The 15413-nt window shown below is 35.5% G+C and overlaps 2 protein-coding genes across 8 annotated transcripts in view; one reads left to right on the top strand and one right to left on the bottom strand.

The window, feature by feature from the left end:
* LOC120412632 (uncharacterized) overlaps nucleotides 1-15413 on the top strand; it is a 106381-nt gene that overhangs the window by 19350 nt on the left and 71618 nt on the right. The window lies entirely within an intron of this gene.
* On the bottom strand, nucleotides 1510-8698 carry LOC120412618 (arrestin domain-containing protein 17-like). Its single transcript, XM_039573168.2, has 2 exons — nucleotides 7558-8698; nucleotides 1510-2081 (listed from the first exon to the last, which is right to left on the bottom strand). The coding sequence occupies exons 1-2, from the start codon at nucleotides 8600-8602 to the stop codon at nucleotides 1843-1845; spliced, it is 1284 nt and encodes a 427-aa protein (XP_039429102.1). The 5' UTR covers nucleotides 8603-8698; the 3' UTR covers nucleotides 1510-1842.

Below are 15413 nucleotides of genomic sequence, written 5' to 3'. Positions count from 1 at the left end.
AATTTTTTTCAGTGTAGTCCTTATCCATACCTACAACTTTGCCGAAGACACCAAATCGATCAAAAAATTCCTTCAAAAGATACAGATTTTTGAATTTTCATACATCATTTTTGTATGTACTACTGCTAAATTTCGAGGAAAATTATATGGACAAACTAATTATGCAAAATGGCTTCTTTGGGCATACCGAAAGCACCTGAAAAGTTTCAGCCGGGTTAAAAAATACAAAAATTAGAATTAAAAAAAAGACCGATTTCGTAGAGAATTGCTCAATAGTAAAATGCCTCCATTGAAATTTGAACTCTTGTAAATAAAAAGTGACCCTTTTACCTGTCGTTATATCAATTTGTTAAAGGATCTATTAATTTTCCTTTAAATTTACTTTTTTAAGTTAGTAGATAAGGTCCTATGATGCTGAGATACAGCCTTTCCATGAATGGAAAAAAGGGGAAAATTTATTTTTCAATATTTTATAACTATTATTTGGACACTCTTTTGAATTTAAAATTTCAAATAACTTAAAAATGCATTTTTGGAATTATATTTAAGCTCTACAACCGAAAAGAAGACAAGATAGTCGAGTCTAGACTATGTATCAAAAATTTAAATCTTCGCGAAACTTTCAAATTTTTCGAATGCATTTTCTTTTTTAATCAAGCTTGGCTTTTGAATATGCCACGAATCGGATTTTCCGAACCAAGGTTTTTTTTAATTTATTTCAGATTAGCATTTGGCATGGATTTTTGTTTTCGAGACAAAATAAAGCTCACTCATTGCTTTACCCTATTTTCATGTCTTCACAGCCGCGTTCAGTTTACTCGGCAGGTGAAAAGCGCATTTTTCGTTGCCGTCTGCGGCTGACGAATCTCCGTTTTGAGAAAAATTATGAATAGACCCGCCCGTGTGGATCAATCGGACCGCGCACTGGACCCACAATCCAGAGGTCGAAGGTTCGAATCCCGCGGCGGGCGCTCTAAAATTCTTTGTGTAAATATGGGTATTCGGCGCCGTCGCTCCGTGCCATACTTTCATACACTTAGGAGCCCAGGGCGGCGAAGTCCTTGTAGATAAAAAGGAAGACACTAGTGGTTGGTACTAGCAATGGTGGCCGACAGCTATAAAGTCAACTTCGTTTTTTATGAATAGAAAATTACAGGAAAAAATAACCTACAAGCACAAAACTCAAGCCAAGTCTAGGTTCAGACAGATGAATTTGAAAGCAAAAAAAAAACAGAGCTAAATGATACAGGCTGTTTTGGTGCATGATGTGGGGAAGGGGGAACTAAAAGTGGAGGCGTTTATGTATAGAAAATAAAACTCGGAGGAAAAATTCTGAGCGATGAATAAAGGGAAATACAAGAGTTCTTACTCGGGAGTCGTCATAATTCTGGATTTTATGTGCTGTTTCAATAGAGTGCACTCATCATGAGCATGAGTTTGTGAATATGCAGCCACCGGGAACTTTTTTGTGAAAATATGGCAATTCATTACCTTAAAAAACCTTAATAATTAGAAAACAATATAAAATTTATGTATTTTCAATTTTAATTGCAAAATTAACAAAGATTATCTTTGAAAACTCTTATAACTAGCATTCAGCTATTGTACGCGGGGCTTTACTATATTTGCAACCACTCAAACAGCACCATTACTGTATCACATTCGATCTAATTTTACACTTGAAGCCCAATTCGGCAAACATTTCGTCACAGCGCAACAAGTCCAACGTCTACTGATAAGACTAAGTGCAGCAAGAGTGTGTACCGTTTCGTTAGGAAATACTTTTCCTGACATCACTTTTATCGACAAGTGCTATTTGCGTCACTTTTCACTATGTTCGGATCAGCTCACTCCATTTGACCCTTTCACCGGTTCAGTTGTCGTAATTTCTGCTGGGGTTATCGGAGTTGTGGTTAATGTTGCGGTTGCAGTTGTTGAGGCTGCTGTCGAGGGGGCTCCCTCCCCAAACTTGTACACCGGATAGCGCGGGGCAAACGGTTTGGCCCCTAGCGTTTGCTGCTCGTCGTCTTCCTGGATGTCGATGGCGGCCCGGCTCGGTGATTCCTCGAAGCTGTGGGGCACTGGCGGAAAATTAAGAGGAAAGGTCAAGTTACTTGTAGTGTACTGAATTTAGGTAACACAGTAATAAAACTTCTGGGAATGAGTACATATTTTATGTCAGAAAAAAATGTGCTACCAATATTCCGTTGTAAAACCACTTTTTCAGACTAAACTGAGGTAATATTACATCATAAAAGAGGTAATTTTAAACCTTCTAATTTTACATCTTCCAAATTCACACCATTTTTTACTGTGTAGGCATCATTAAAAAAATATTTCTATGATAGAAATAAGAAAACTTTGTAATACAAAAAAAAAATTTCAGCATAATTATTCTCCAGAACAATAAGACAACTGTTATCTGTACCACGTGTCATCCAAATAAAAAACCCAGCAAATTTGCTCATTCTTGACAGAATCAGCCTTCCAGCGTTCTCAATTTAATTTGTTTCTGGTTCTGTCTATTTTTCGGATGAACACGATCTTAAGAGCTAACGAATGTAGCATATCTTCCAATTAGAGTTCTAAACCACTTGTAAGAACGTTCTCTTAAGTACTTGTTCTAGTGCATTTCCACTTTTTCGTTTGGAACTACGAAATCGAATAGCACTTGTTGCTCATGCTTTATCAACAACATCTGCAAGCATATATTCAATACATCCACACTCTACAGCGTTAGACCACTACAAATCTCACGTCTTTCCAATGAATTTGGTCTATTCATCAAGACTGAGCTTATAGTTGCCGGTAAAATTGGTGCATCTATTGCAGCTACGATATCATTGGGTAAAATTCAGAAAGATGCTCCACAACATGCAAACTACATCTGCAAGCATATTTGAAAGGAGCACCAACTACTCGAAATCCATCTCATTCCTGGTCTTTTCAATTGATTTTACCTTATTTATCAAATTTGAAGAGTGAGTGAGCATCCATTGCAGCGTGCAACCATTCCACGATCTTGTGATTTTTGTAGCCAATTAATAATTCAGATTGGGATTCAATACAAATAGCTAAGAGCATATCTTCACATTCACTTGGGATTAACCTGAAGAATTTTGGAATTATTTCTAGATTAATTTGAATCAAAGAGACTCATTAAACAATCCCACTTGAAACATTGGATTTCTGCATTTAAGCAATACGATGTTTGAATAAGCTTCTCATGTTTTTCTTTATTTTTTCTAGTTTTTATTTGGATGCAACTTATTCCAAAAAAAGCAACTTTGCAAGATATAGCCACCGAAAGTTTGTTTTCACCGAAATTTTTGCAGTTTTCGATGTTTATTTCAATAATCAATGTTAAAAAATGAAACATTTGAGCAATTCTCTGTGATTTCGGTCATTCAATTTTTTTTTTGTATTTTTTGATCCGGCTGAAACTTTTTTGGTGCCTTCGGAATGCCCAAAGAAGCCATTTTGCATCATTAGTTCGTTCGTATAATTTTCCATACAATTTTTTTTGATTTTTAATTTCACTTTTTGCCACTAAAAATTGATTTGCAAAATAACACTTTTTTTCTGGTATGTTTTAGAGGACATCAAATGCCAACTTTTCAGAAATTTTCAGAATGGGCAAAAAATCTTTGACCGAGTTATGATTTTTTGAATCAATGCAGATTTTTTCAAAAAAATCTGAATATTGGCAGTAAAAATTTTTCAACTTCATTTTTCGATGTAAAATGAATTTACAATCAAAAAGTACTATAGTGGAATTTTGATAAAGTGCACCGTTTTCAAGTTATAGCCATTTTAAGGTAACTTTTATGAAAATAGTCGCAGTTATTCATTTTTTAAAATTAGTGCCCATGTTGGCCCACTTTTGAAAAAAGTATTTTTGGAAAGCTGAGAAAATTCTCTATATTTTGCTTATTTCAACTTTGTAGATACGACCCTTAGTTGCTCAGATATTGCCATGCAAAGGTTTAAAAACAGGAAAATTGTTTTCTAAGTCTCACCCAAACATCCCACCATTTTCTAATGTCGATTTCTCAGCAACTAATGGTCCGATTTACAATGTTAAAATATGAAACATTCGTGAAATTTTCCGATCTTTTCGAAATAGTAGTTTATACAACAAGTTGCAAAAAGAGGATTTTTTCAGCACGAGTCGTACATTTATCCAACGAGGTTCACCGAGTTGGATAAATACGAAGAGTGCTGAAAAAATCAAGTTTTGCAACGAGTTCCATACAACATTTTTTGCAATTCCGAAAAACACCCATTGAGTGAAATTTTAAGTCAAATTATCATGTATTTTGTCAATAAATCGTTTAAATCAAAAAAATGTTGAAAAGTGTTACTTTTTGAAACAAGTGCTGAAAAGTTCAACTTTTCAGCACCCATTTCAGTGCTGAAAAGTGTTACTTTTCAGCATTTATTTTGAAAAGTGTTGCTATTCGATTTTGTTATTTTTGGTACAGAAAAGTAGGCTATTTCGTCGTTCAAGAATGACAGGAAAAGTAAGTAGTTTCACGACGGAATTGCAAAAAAAATATTTTCAATTTTTTTGAATCAAGACTAACAATTTAAAAGGGCCAAACATTCAATAAAATGGCCATTTGAAATGTTAGTCTTGATTCAAAATTATTGAAAATATTTTTTTCGAAAAGATCGGAAAATTTCACGAATCGGACCATTAGTTGCTGAGATATCGACATTAGAAAATGGTGGGTTGTTTGGGTGAGACTAAAGTCTTATTATAGTCTTATAAGAAAACATCAATTTTCCTGTTTTTAAACCTTTGCATGGCAATATCTCAGCAACTAATGGTCGTATCAACAAAGTTCAAAAAAGAAAAATATAGAGAATTTTCTAAGTTTTTCAAAAATATTTTTTTCAAAGGTGGGCAAACATGGGCACTTATTTTAAAAAAATAATAACTGCGACTATTTTCAAAAAAGTTACCTTAAAATGGCTATAACTTGAAAACCGTGTACTTTAGAGCAATTCCAGCTCAAATCAGGAATTTTTCTGGTACTTTTGTACCCGACCCTCTCCGATTTCAATGAAACTTTGTAGACATGTTATCCTAGGCCTATATAAGCCATTTTTGTGTATATGGAGCCAATAGTACTCGAAAATAACATTTGAGAAGGGCGTAAGGTATTTAAATATGTTTGTATTTTGTAATTTAAAAATTACTGTATCTCGAAGCCGTTGCGTCGTATCAAAAAGTGGTCAAAGGCAAACTTGTAGGAAATTGGACGGGCTTTCTGAAAAAAAAACACTGAAACAAAAATACACGCCACATCTATGAGATTTTTTTTATTTTTAAGTCTAAAACTTAAATATAAAGGTGATGTCACGATTTTTTTTCGTTCAAAATTTTTGAGGAAATAGCCTAAAATGTTACCAAAAGACTGACGAAAAATGCAGGATGGTATGTCTCTCCTAAAAAAATACAAAAATCATTTACTAAAACTGTTTTTTTGAAAAGTGGTCTAAACGTCAAAATTTGTAAAAACCGGTAGTGAGAATCGATTCTCCACACAATTTTACATAAAAGTCTCCATATTGACCATTATCCTAAGTCCAACCCTTGCGAAGTTACAGCGGTTTTAAAAATAAAAATGTTGAAAAAACTAGGTTTTTGGTGGTTTTTGGCAATTTCTATATGTCAGACTTGATTTTTCAGTCTCTTAAATATTTTTACCGGAAAGCTCGTCAAATTTCCCATAAGTTTGCCTTTGACAGCTTTTTGATTCATATCGTTTTTATATTTACGTAAGCAAATTTACTATCCTGGTTTCTTCTAAATATTCTGTTTTCAGTTATTAGCAATGTAATTAAGCTTATATCTGTAAGCCCTTACATCCAATTGAAATGCTGTCAAAGGCAAACTTATGGGAAATTGGACGAGCTTTCCGGTAAAAATATTTACGAGACTGAAAAATCAATTCTATCATATAGAAATTGCCAAAAACCACCAAAAACCCCGTTTTTTCAACATTTTTATTTTTAAAACCGCTGTATCTTCCCAAGGATTGGACATAGGACAATGGTCAATAAGGAGACTTTTATGTAAAATTGTGTGGAGAATCGATTCCCACTACCGGTTTTTACAAATTTTGACGTTTAGACCACTTTTCAAAAAAAAAAACAGTTTTAGTAAATGATTTTTGTATTTTTTTAGGAGAGACATACCATTCTGCATTTTTCGTCAGTCTTTTGGTAACATTTTAGGCTATTTCCTCAAAAATTTTGAACGAAAAAAAATCGTGACATCACCTTTAAATTTAAGTTTTAGACTTAAAAATAAAAAAATCTCATAGATGTGGCGTGTATTTTTGTTTCAGTGTTTTTTTTTTTCAGAAAGCCCGTCCAATTTCCTACAAGTTTGCTTTTGACCACTTTTTGATACGACTTAACGGCTTCGAGATACAGTAATTTTTAAATTACAAAATACAAAAATATTTAAATACATTACGCCCTTCTCAAATGTTATTTTCGAGTACTATTGGCTCCATATACACAAAAATGGCTTATATAGGCCTAGGATAACATGTCTACAAAGTTTCATTGAAATCGGAGAGGGTCGGGTACAAAAGTACCAGAAAAATTCCTGATTTGAGCTGGAATTGCTCTTTATCAAAAATTCACTTAAGTACTTTTTGATTGCAAATTCAATTTTACATCGAAAAATGAAGTTGAAAATTTTTGCGACCAATATTTCGATTTTTTGAAAAAATCGGTATTGATTCAAAAAATCATAACTCGGTTAAAGATTTTTTACCCATTCTGAAAATTTCTGAAAAGTTGGCAATTGATGTCCTCTAAAACATATCAGAAAAAAAATAAAAATAATGTTTTTTTGCAAATCAAATTAGTGACAAAAAGTGATATTAAAAATCACCAAAAATTTTGTTACTGTGTATCATATTTTTTCAGTGTAGTCCATATCCATACCTACAACTTTGCCGAAGACACCAAATCGATCAAAAAATTCCTTCAAAAGATACAGATTTTTGAATTTTCACATATCATTTTTGTATGGACAGTTGCAAACTTTGTAATGGCTTCTTTGGGCATACCGAAGGAACCAAAAAAGTTTCAGCCGTATTAAAAAATAAAAAATTAAAATTAAATAAAAAAGACCGATTCCGTTGAGAATTGCTCATTTGTAGATTTTTCCGATCTTTTCGAAAACAATATTTTGAAAGTTTTTGAATCAAGACTTTTCAACATTTCAAAAGGACCAAACATTCAATATTATGCCAAACATTCAATATCAACTGAGGTGAATCGGGAGATCGGCAGTTTTAAGAGCAAATTAAAGCTTCAAATTAGGAAAACGATGCACTATTTTTGTTGTTTTGTGTCTGTTCTATCCAATATCAATCGGAAATATCAAAATATTGTGCAGTAACAAGGTTAAAACAGCTGTCCCAATTCGCCCCATGTGTCTCATCTCATCTCATTATAGTTTCAAAATCACTTTCACCGTACTGTTCACAGTGGACATCACAAGCCTTACACCGATGATTTTAAACTCACTTTTCAACGATTGCAAACTCGACGCCATATGCTGCGTCGCCAGGTTGGACACCGACGTCGTCGACACGCCCCTCAAAAGCGGATTCCCATCCACCACCGACGATTGCTCCTGAGATTTGTTAAGATTCGCCAACGGCACCGTCCCAATGGTGATCGGGATCTTGACCCGCGGACTCGCATGCAGTCCCACCACTTTGGCGATTATTTCGATAAAGTATTCGATGCGGATGATGGTGCTGGACCGGGTTGGGGGTTCCGGTGGTATGAGCAACCGACGTTCGTACCCTGCCGAACGGTCCCGATCGACTCCGCTGCACTGGTACTTGACCAGGGTACAGAATACCGTTTTGGATCGCTCGCTGGGGGATTGGCTGAGATATTTCACCTGGCGGCGTAGCTTGAGCTTCACTTCGCTGATGTCCTTGCGGCTTTTGTTCATAATGTCTACGGTTACGCGGACCAGCTGACCGGGGACGTACCCGGTCATGGGTACACAAACCGTCATGATCATGGGAGCCGATCGGCAGGGACCACAGCTAAATTGGCGCATGTTTTCCTTTACGATAGCCTCGTTCAGGGGTGGTGATATCCGGTTTAGATCCAACTGTTGGACCACCGTAAACGCAATCTTATAGGTTAGGTCATACTTCCACGGACGTTCAAACACGATCCGAATCGTATACCGCACATAGCCAAAGTCCCCCTCGAAGGACGTGGGACATTCCGGAGGTAACCGATACGAGAACCGATATCGATGTGATCCCTCACCCAGTTCCACCTCCTCGCTGGATTCACTCGAACTCCCACTGAGGAAGACCACCGTGTGCGCGGCGTACTCTTCCCGGGAACTAAACACCGCACTAGAACCGGTTTCCCGCGTCTCCGCCCACTTGCAGCTGCCCTGGCCGGTCAACCGCAGGTAAACACTACGCACTTTCTTCGCCTTCGGAACCTGAATGTCCACCTGACCGACGATGGTCTGCCCGGCCAGGAACACCCCGTGGGAATTGTCCTCGAAGGAAATGTCGCAAACTGGAGGTGCCATCGCGCGCACAGATCGAACTTGACTGTGGAATGCCTCTTCTCGGCCCCAGGGTCGGCCACGCCAGGGCCCTGATAAGAAAAACTCGTCGTCGTCGTCGTCGCAATCGCAATCGGAAATCTAGACACACAGACAACAACGGCACCAAATCACGGAACCCGACCGCGAATTACGATAAAATTAATTGAATCGAACACCCAGGGGAGGTAGGCCTGGATCCGGATTCGGGGGAGAAGGGCGGAAAGTGGGATTAACGCGCACATTGCTGTTTGTGGGTAGAATCTGCTGATAAGATAAGGATTGGCCGGTGTATCGCGTATCGCGTATGGAGCCGATCAGGATGAATCACTTCTGAACAGCAGTGCAGAAATGTTTTGGCTTTCTAGCAGTGGAGATACGATCAGTCTACAATAGAAAAGTGAATTGATAGGTTATAAATGGTTGTAAATTGGCTTGGGGAAGAGTCATCAGTCCATAAATAATTTGCCAACTGTTGTTAAAGCTTAAAACTTGCCCTAAAATTTAACTGTGCCTTTGTTAAAAAATCCGTTTTGAAATCTCTATACAAATTTGTAAGCTATCAGCTATCCTTATACAAATGATATCAAAACGAATACGTCCCACCAAGAATTATCGTTAATTTATTTGTTCGTTGATCTGAAAAGTGGTGGTAATGCGAAAGTAAATAGTGAGTTACGGGGTATGTGGAAACTGCTTCTCGTGAACTTAAGTCAGCAAACCTCTTCCTCATTAGACTTTAACTTTTTGAAGGCCTCCACTGTGACCAAATAAGCCAGTTTGCATCGTTTGGTTGACCATCTTAACCCTTTCGAGCCTGATGGGTCATATATGACCCAAATATCAAAATTTTCAAAATTAGCCTATAATTTTTGTATGGTCATAACAATCATTTACCCATCATTGACTAAAAAAATATTTTTTTGAAAATTCAGGCCTGAATGGGTTAATGAAACGAAACGAAAAAAACGAAACTATTGGCACTACGCCCCCCGGGGCATGGCCTTCCTCTAACGTGGGATTTCTGCTCCAGCGCCTCTGACGAGACAGGAGAAACCGGGACCGACGTTTTACTTCACCATCCGATAGAAGCTCAGTGGATAAGGCGGGAATCGAACCCGCGTCTCATAGCATCATCGGGATCGGCAGCCGAAGCCGCTACCCCTGCGCCACGAGAATGGGTTAATACAAATTTCAAATATTGAAACGAAAATTGTATTGAAAAATCCAAAATTATAATTCTTATGGCTATGGTATCCTCAGCACAGTCATATGAATTGACGATAGGAATTCAAAATAAATGTTTACACTATATCACAAAAAAATCAATTTGCTCAAAAAACATTACATTATTCTTGGATAAGACCGTTGCAAATATTTTGCAATATTCATGCCTTATTTCGTAAATTTCAAATATTAGATCAAAATGGTAGTCGGGACCGTGGTGTAGGGGTAAGCGTGATTGCCTCTCACCCAGTCGGCCTGGGTTCGATCCCAGATGGTCCCGGTGGCATTTTTCGAGACGAGATTTGTCTGATCACGCCTTCCGTCGGACGGGGAAGTAAATGTAGGCCCCGGTCTAACCTAGAGGGTTAGGTCGATAGCTCAGTCCAGGTGTAGGAGTCGTCTCCCTGGGTCCTGTCTCGGTGGAATCGCTGGTAGGCAGTTGGACTAATAATCCAAAGGTCGTTAGTTCGAATCCCGAGGTGGATGGAAGCTAAGGTGTAAAAAGAGGTTTGCAATTGCCTTAACAATCAAGCCTTCGGACACCTAGTGTCGAGTAGGAATCTCGCAATCGAGAACGCCAAGGCAATGATGTAGAGCGAATAATTTGATTTTGAGATCAAAATGGCCAAAAAGTTACTTTTCTCAATAACTTGCACAAACTTAAAAAATTTCACTTTATTTTTGTAAACGCATAAAATTTGCCCTAAAATAAGTCGAAAATCCGAATATAAGCTTTTTAGGTAAAAATTAAGTATCAAAAAGACCGGTGCGTACCTTTGCCCCGTGCGTACTTTTGCACCGTACTACTCTCTACGTTTTTATTTTTTATTAAAAGCAAGCATGAATACAATACAATCACACTTTTATCTGCTGTTCAGCTCAAAGCAATGCAATTTCCAAAATTTTTGTATAGGGCGCTTCGATTACAAATTAATTTAATTATTGCTGGATATTTTTGCCCGTTTAGAAAACAACCCTATTTTTCCTGTCAAAAAAAATACAAACTCTTTTTTCGAGGATGCGGGACAAGGTCGAAAAAACTAAGGTCTAACGGACAAAAGGACAAAAGGTAGGATGGACGAAGATTGAAAGTGCATTTTCATCACTATTGAGTTAATAATAGGGTCTGGATCTGAAGCATGTAAACTGTCAGAAAAACCACAAATAGTTAGTACTTTGTTCTAGAAATCATGATGAAACCCCACTGTTTCAAATTTTAATTATTGCTGAAAATAAGTTCCCTTGAAAACTTGTACAATTGATTGTAAACTATTTAGAATACATTGTATAACGTTTATTTTTGTATTTTCAGTCAAACAGGTCACTTTGAGACTTCTGGCAAGTTTAAATTTTCGGACCACAGATCGGAAAAAGACATTAAACTTTACTAAAAAAAATATTATGTGTACAGCATTTTGTGATACTTATTGATTCAAACTTTTGAAAGTTGTGCTCGAAATTAGATTATTTTTTATTATTTTTATTATTTTAATGAGCTCTATATTCTTACTGGGATTTCTTATAAATCCAAGCTTAGTTTTATGTTCTTTCAAAGCAAAGTAGTATTTTTTTCAAAAAATTAGTAATTCTTCAAAAAAATTTGGAGAAAAAGTCTGAATTGAACATATTCTAAAGATACCTGAATTGTTTCCAAAAAATGCTGTAGTATTTCTGTTAGATTTTCCATTCTATAAAATCAAATTAATGTTGTCTCAAGTTTCTTTGGAGCAGTTCTTTGAAAAGTTTAATTGTTTCTTGTTTATGCAAGGTTTGAGTTCTATTCATTTTCTAAATAGTTAGGCCGACATAAATGTTTTTCAAAGTTTGTGTACTTTATCCTTGGTTAAAATTGAACAGGGTAGGGGTGATGGAGGGGGGGCGGCAAAAATAATATAAATTCGAAAAATTGCTGGTACCAGCCAGGCTTTTCATCTTTTCAATGTTAAAAGTTTTGTATAATGCACTAACCCAAGACGATTTTTAAAACGAAAAATTAAAAAAGCAATGATACATCCAAATGTCTTCACATTTGCTCTGTTAATAATTGAAAATGTATACTTTAATGCTCTGCAAACAGATTTACAAAAAGTTTTAGTGTGTGCTAATACCAACCTCTGACATTTTTGCCGATTTACATGTATGTATGAGCTTTGTTCAACTTCTTCAATTGCAATTTTTATGTTTTTTGAATAAAAGATTTTCGAAGCCCCCTATTTTTTTCGAGTCAATATTGCAGGGTTTGGAAGTGACATAAACTTGGAAAAAAGTTTACAACGGTCGCACCATATTTGTATGGACAGTACGATGCCCAGAAAAAATGACCCCCTGCTCCACAAGCGGAAAACGGGGCTTTGGGTTATTTTAAGCACCTGGATAAATTTTGAGCGGAATTGGTTGATATTAACCCATTGATACTCGAGCCTAAAGTTGGTGAAAAAAAATATTTTCATACAAAAATGACTTTTTAAAATCGTTGATAACTTTTCAGGATCGAGTTTTACAGCTTTGGTATGTTCTACAAAGTTGTAGAGCATTCAATTTCCAATGGCCGATTTTGCTCATATTTGGCCCAGAGTCCTAAAATAGCTCCAGGAACAGTATTCAGCTTGTGGAGCGAGGTTTTGAAAAAAGTCCCATATTCTGGGCACCCTAATGGACAGCTGCCAAAATTGTATGAAGACTTGTATGGAATAATACAAAATGGGCGTTTTGGTCAAATGTCTAAGTAAACAATACAAATAAATTGCTCTAAATCGACATTGTAAACACGAAAATTATTATTTTTTTTTATTTTCTTATAAAAAAAAATTCAAGGATCAAAATTCTTAAGAGCAAAATCCATTTTTAAATAACTACAATCAATAAAAAAAAAACCCATTGCCATTCTTAACTTGCCGAGCCCATGCAGAAATAATTCGATTCCAATCATCGCGCTATCAGTTCCGCTTTCCAATCTTGTTGAAACAAAAAATCAAAATTTATATCCCAGTAAAAGTGCAGCAAACATGCGATAAAAAAAACCTCACTCGCGATTGCGTCCGTCAGTCAGTGACATAAACTTCCATGTACGCAAATATTGACAAGTGCAATTTATCTGCCGGGTTTTTTTTCTCTGCTCGTTTCGGTATTCACAAAAGAACTGCCCCGCGGGAGGGGGCCATAAATTTCGCGTTCATTTTTTTATTTATCGCGAATCCCAGGTAATTTACCGAAACTGTCAATTTTCCGCCAGAGCTGAAAGTTTTTTTTTTCGCTTGTTTTGTTTGTCTTTTCTTCTGCCATTTCACCAGTCATAAATATTTTTATGATGTTAGTCCACTGTTCCTGTTTGCTGGCGATTTTTTCAGTGTAATAACAAATGTAAACCTGCTCTCGAACAAGAACAGGCCGGCAATTGAATTGTCAAAATAAAAATAAATAGGGTGGAAATAATAAGATAAGAAGCAAAAATCACTGGCGACGACACGGCGAGTATAAATTATGGTTACAATTTACTTTTAATTGCACGTTTTAACCACTCGAGCGCCCACATCGAAAAGAGTGCCATAAATTTGGTCGACTCTATTATAGCAGCAACCACTGCTGCTGCTGCTGTAGGCTTATAATCACACATTTTAAGATAATACACGTGGCGGTTGAGCCACCTCACCTTAAGCCAAGTGAAGGGGGAAGTCGTTTGTTTTTCTGCTGCTGCTGCTCTCTTCGGCCTTCTCCTCGTATAAAACAACTACCATTTTTTAATAGGGATATTTATTTTCAAGAGACGATTTGGATGGCCTGGTAATGAGTAATAAAACCGCATCAGAATTTGAGCGATAAAATCATGCACCGAAGTGAGAACGGATGGTGGAAAAGACGGGTGAAGATCTTTTTTTTCTACTTTTTATTTACTTGTTTTAACTTGGGGAAGCTACGTTTGAAGTATGGTACTGGATGTTGGTGAGAATGTGGGGCAAAATTATTCTTCTTTTGTTCATAAAACAGAAGATCTGTGGCGGTCTGCAAAACATTTTTGGCTCAATTTTTACATTTTTATCGTCAAAATAACAATTTTCATGTAAGATTTTTCCTGTTTTGTATTCAAAATATTAAAAGGAACTGGCTTAGACTAATGGCAAATTAATATTTTAAAAAATATTTCCAATTTTGTTGGATTTTTTTTTAAATTTTTAGAAATAGAATAATGTTTATTTTTTCAAGTTGTATGATTAAAAAATAAAATGATAAGTTGTATCATAAAACCGTTTTAATTCAATTTTAAAAACGACAGATTGAGAAATTATAATCTTATAAGGAAAATATCATAATTTTAAATAAAAACCTAAACATGAAATAAAAGTTACGAAAAAAAATCCATCCAATAAAAAAACATTCTTTGTCTTTTTCGCTTTACAATAAGATAGGTATGATAGGAAAACTAAAAAATATTTTTTAAATTTAATGTTATCTGTCATCAATTGAATTGAATACTTTCAATCTTCATCTAAAATAAGGGATAAATTTCTCAATAATAAATTCACAGGGCTAAATCTCAGCCTACAAAATAATAACACTTAATACAATAATTAGAATTCCTGAGCGATGGCGAGTGATAATAAGGCTAGTTGTTGTCCCTCAGCTCTGGTCCCGGTCGAGGGGTGCGAAAAAACTGAATTTCGTGTTTCAAGCCGCAAAATTTCGAAGCAAAAGGAATTACAAATGCATTATACATTAAAACAGTTATGCTTTTGTCACAAAATTTACAAAATATTAAAGATTTCATAAAAATATATGTTCCCCTAAAGTGTTGCGTATTTTTCCGATATGTGGACTCAAACGTAAAATTTGTATAGTGCCCAAAAGTGTCCTATTTAATAAAAACAACAAAAAAAAGTCGTTATACAAAGTATCTATTCTAAGTAGTTGACAATCGATTGTCCAAGTTTATTTCACTGAAAAATATTGTTTATAAACAATATTGTATACCAATCTTTGTTTTTTGCACACTTCTTGGAACATTTTGTAAAAACCTGTAAGAAAATTTGCACTGGCCTAACTTTCTAAACTATTACCCAATTTTCAATGTCAAAAATACAACATTTGTAAAATTTTGACATTTTCTCGAAAAAAAATATTTTCAGGATTTCAAACCACAATTTAAATTTCGTACCATTTTCAGGCAAAAATGGTACGTTTCAGTCTTCTTGAAATTTTAGTATTGTGAAAAAAAATTTGAGAAAATTTTACAAAGACATTAAAAATCTGTTCAATAGATACTATAGATATAGGAAAAATAAGGGCTAATTTAGCAACACTTAAATATACTCATTTGTCATAATGTTCGGTCATAGCACTGAGATTAGGAGGTAGAATCAAAAATAGTTGAAGAAATAAATTAGTTAAACAAATATATATTTTTTAATCTTCTGTAAAAAATGTGGATAGGCACAATATTTTTAATTTGAACAAAATAAAAAAAAACGACAAATTTTACCCTAAAAATGCTTAAGAGGCAGTATTTGTAAATATTGCTCGGTTTGTTCTAGAGGTCGTATCGAGGTGCTCCGATTTGGATGAAACTTTCAGCGTT

Source organism: Culex pipiens, chromosome 3 (genome assembly GCF_016801865.2).
Source record: "Culex pipiens pallens isolate TS chromosome 3, TS_CPP_V2, whole genome shotgun sequence".
In the NCBI taxonomy this organism is placed as follows: Eukaryota; Metazoa; Arthropoda; class Insecta; order Diptera; family Culicidae; genus Culex; species Culex pipiens.
Note: the sequence above shows the minus strand (reverse complement) of the source record. Positions and strands in the feature narration are given on the sequence as shown.

Excerpts from the sequence above, each read along its gene's own strand:
- LOC120412618 (XM_039573168.2), bottom strand. The coding sequence starts at position 8,602 with ATGGCACCTCCAGTTTGCGACATTTCCTTCGAGGACAATTCCCACGGG. Across the intron at positions 2,082-7,557 it reads GAGTTTGCAATCGTTGAAAA|TGCCCCACAGCTTCGAGGAA; the intron begins GTGAGTTTAAAA and ends ATTTTCCGCCAG.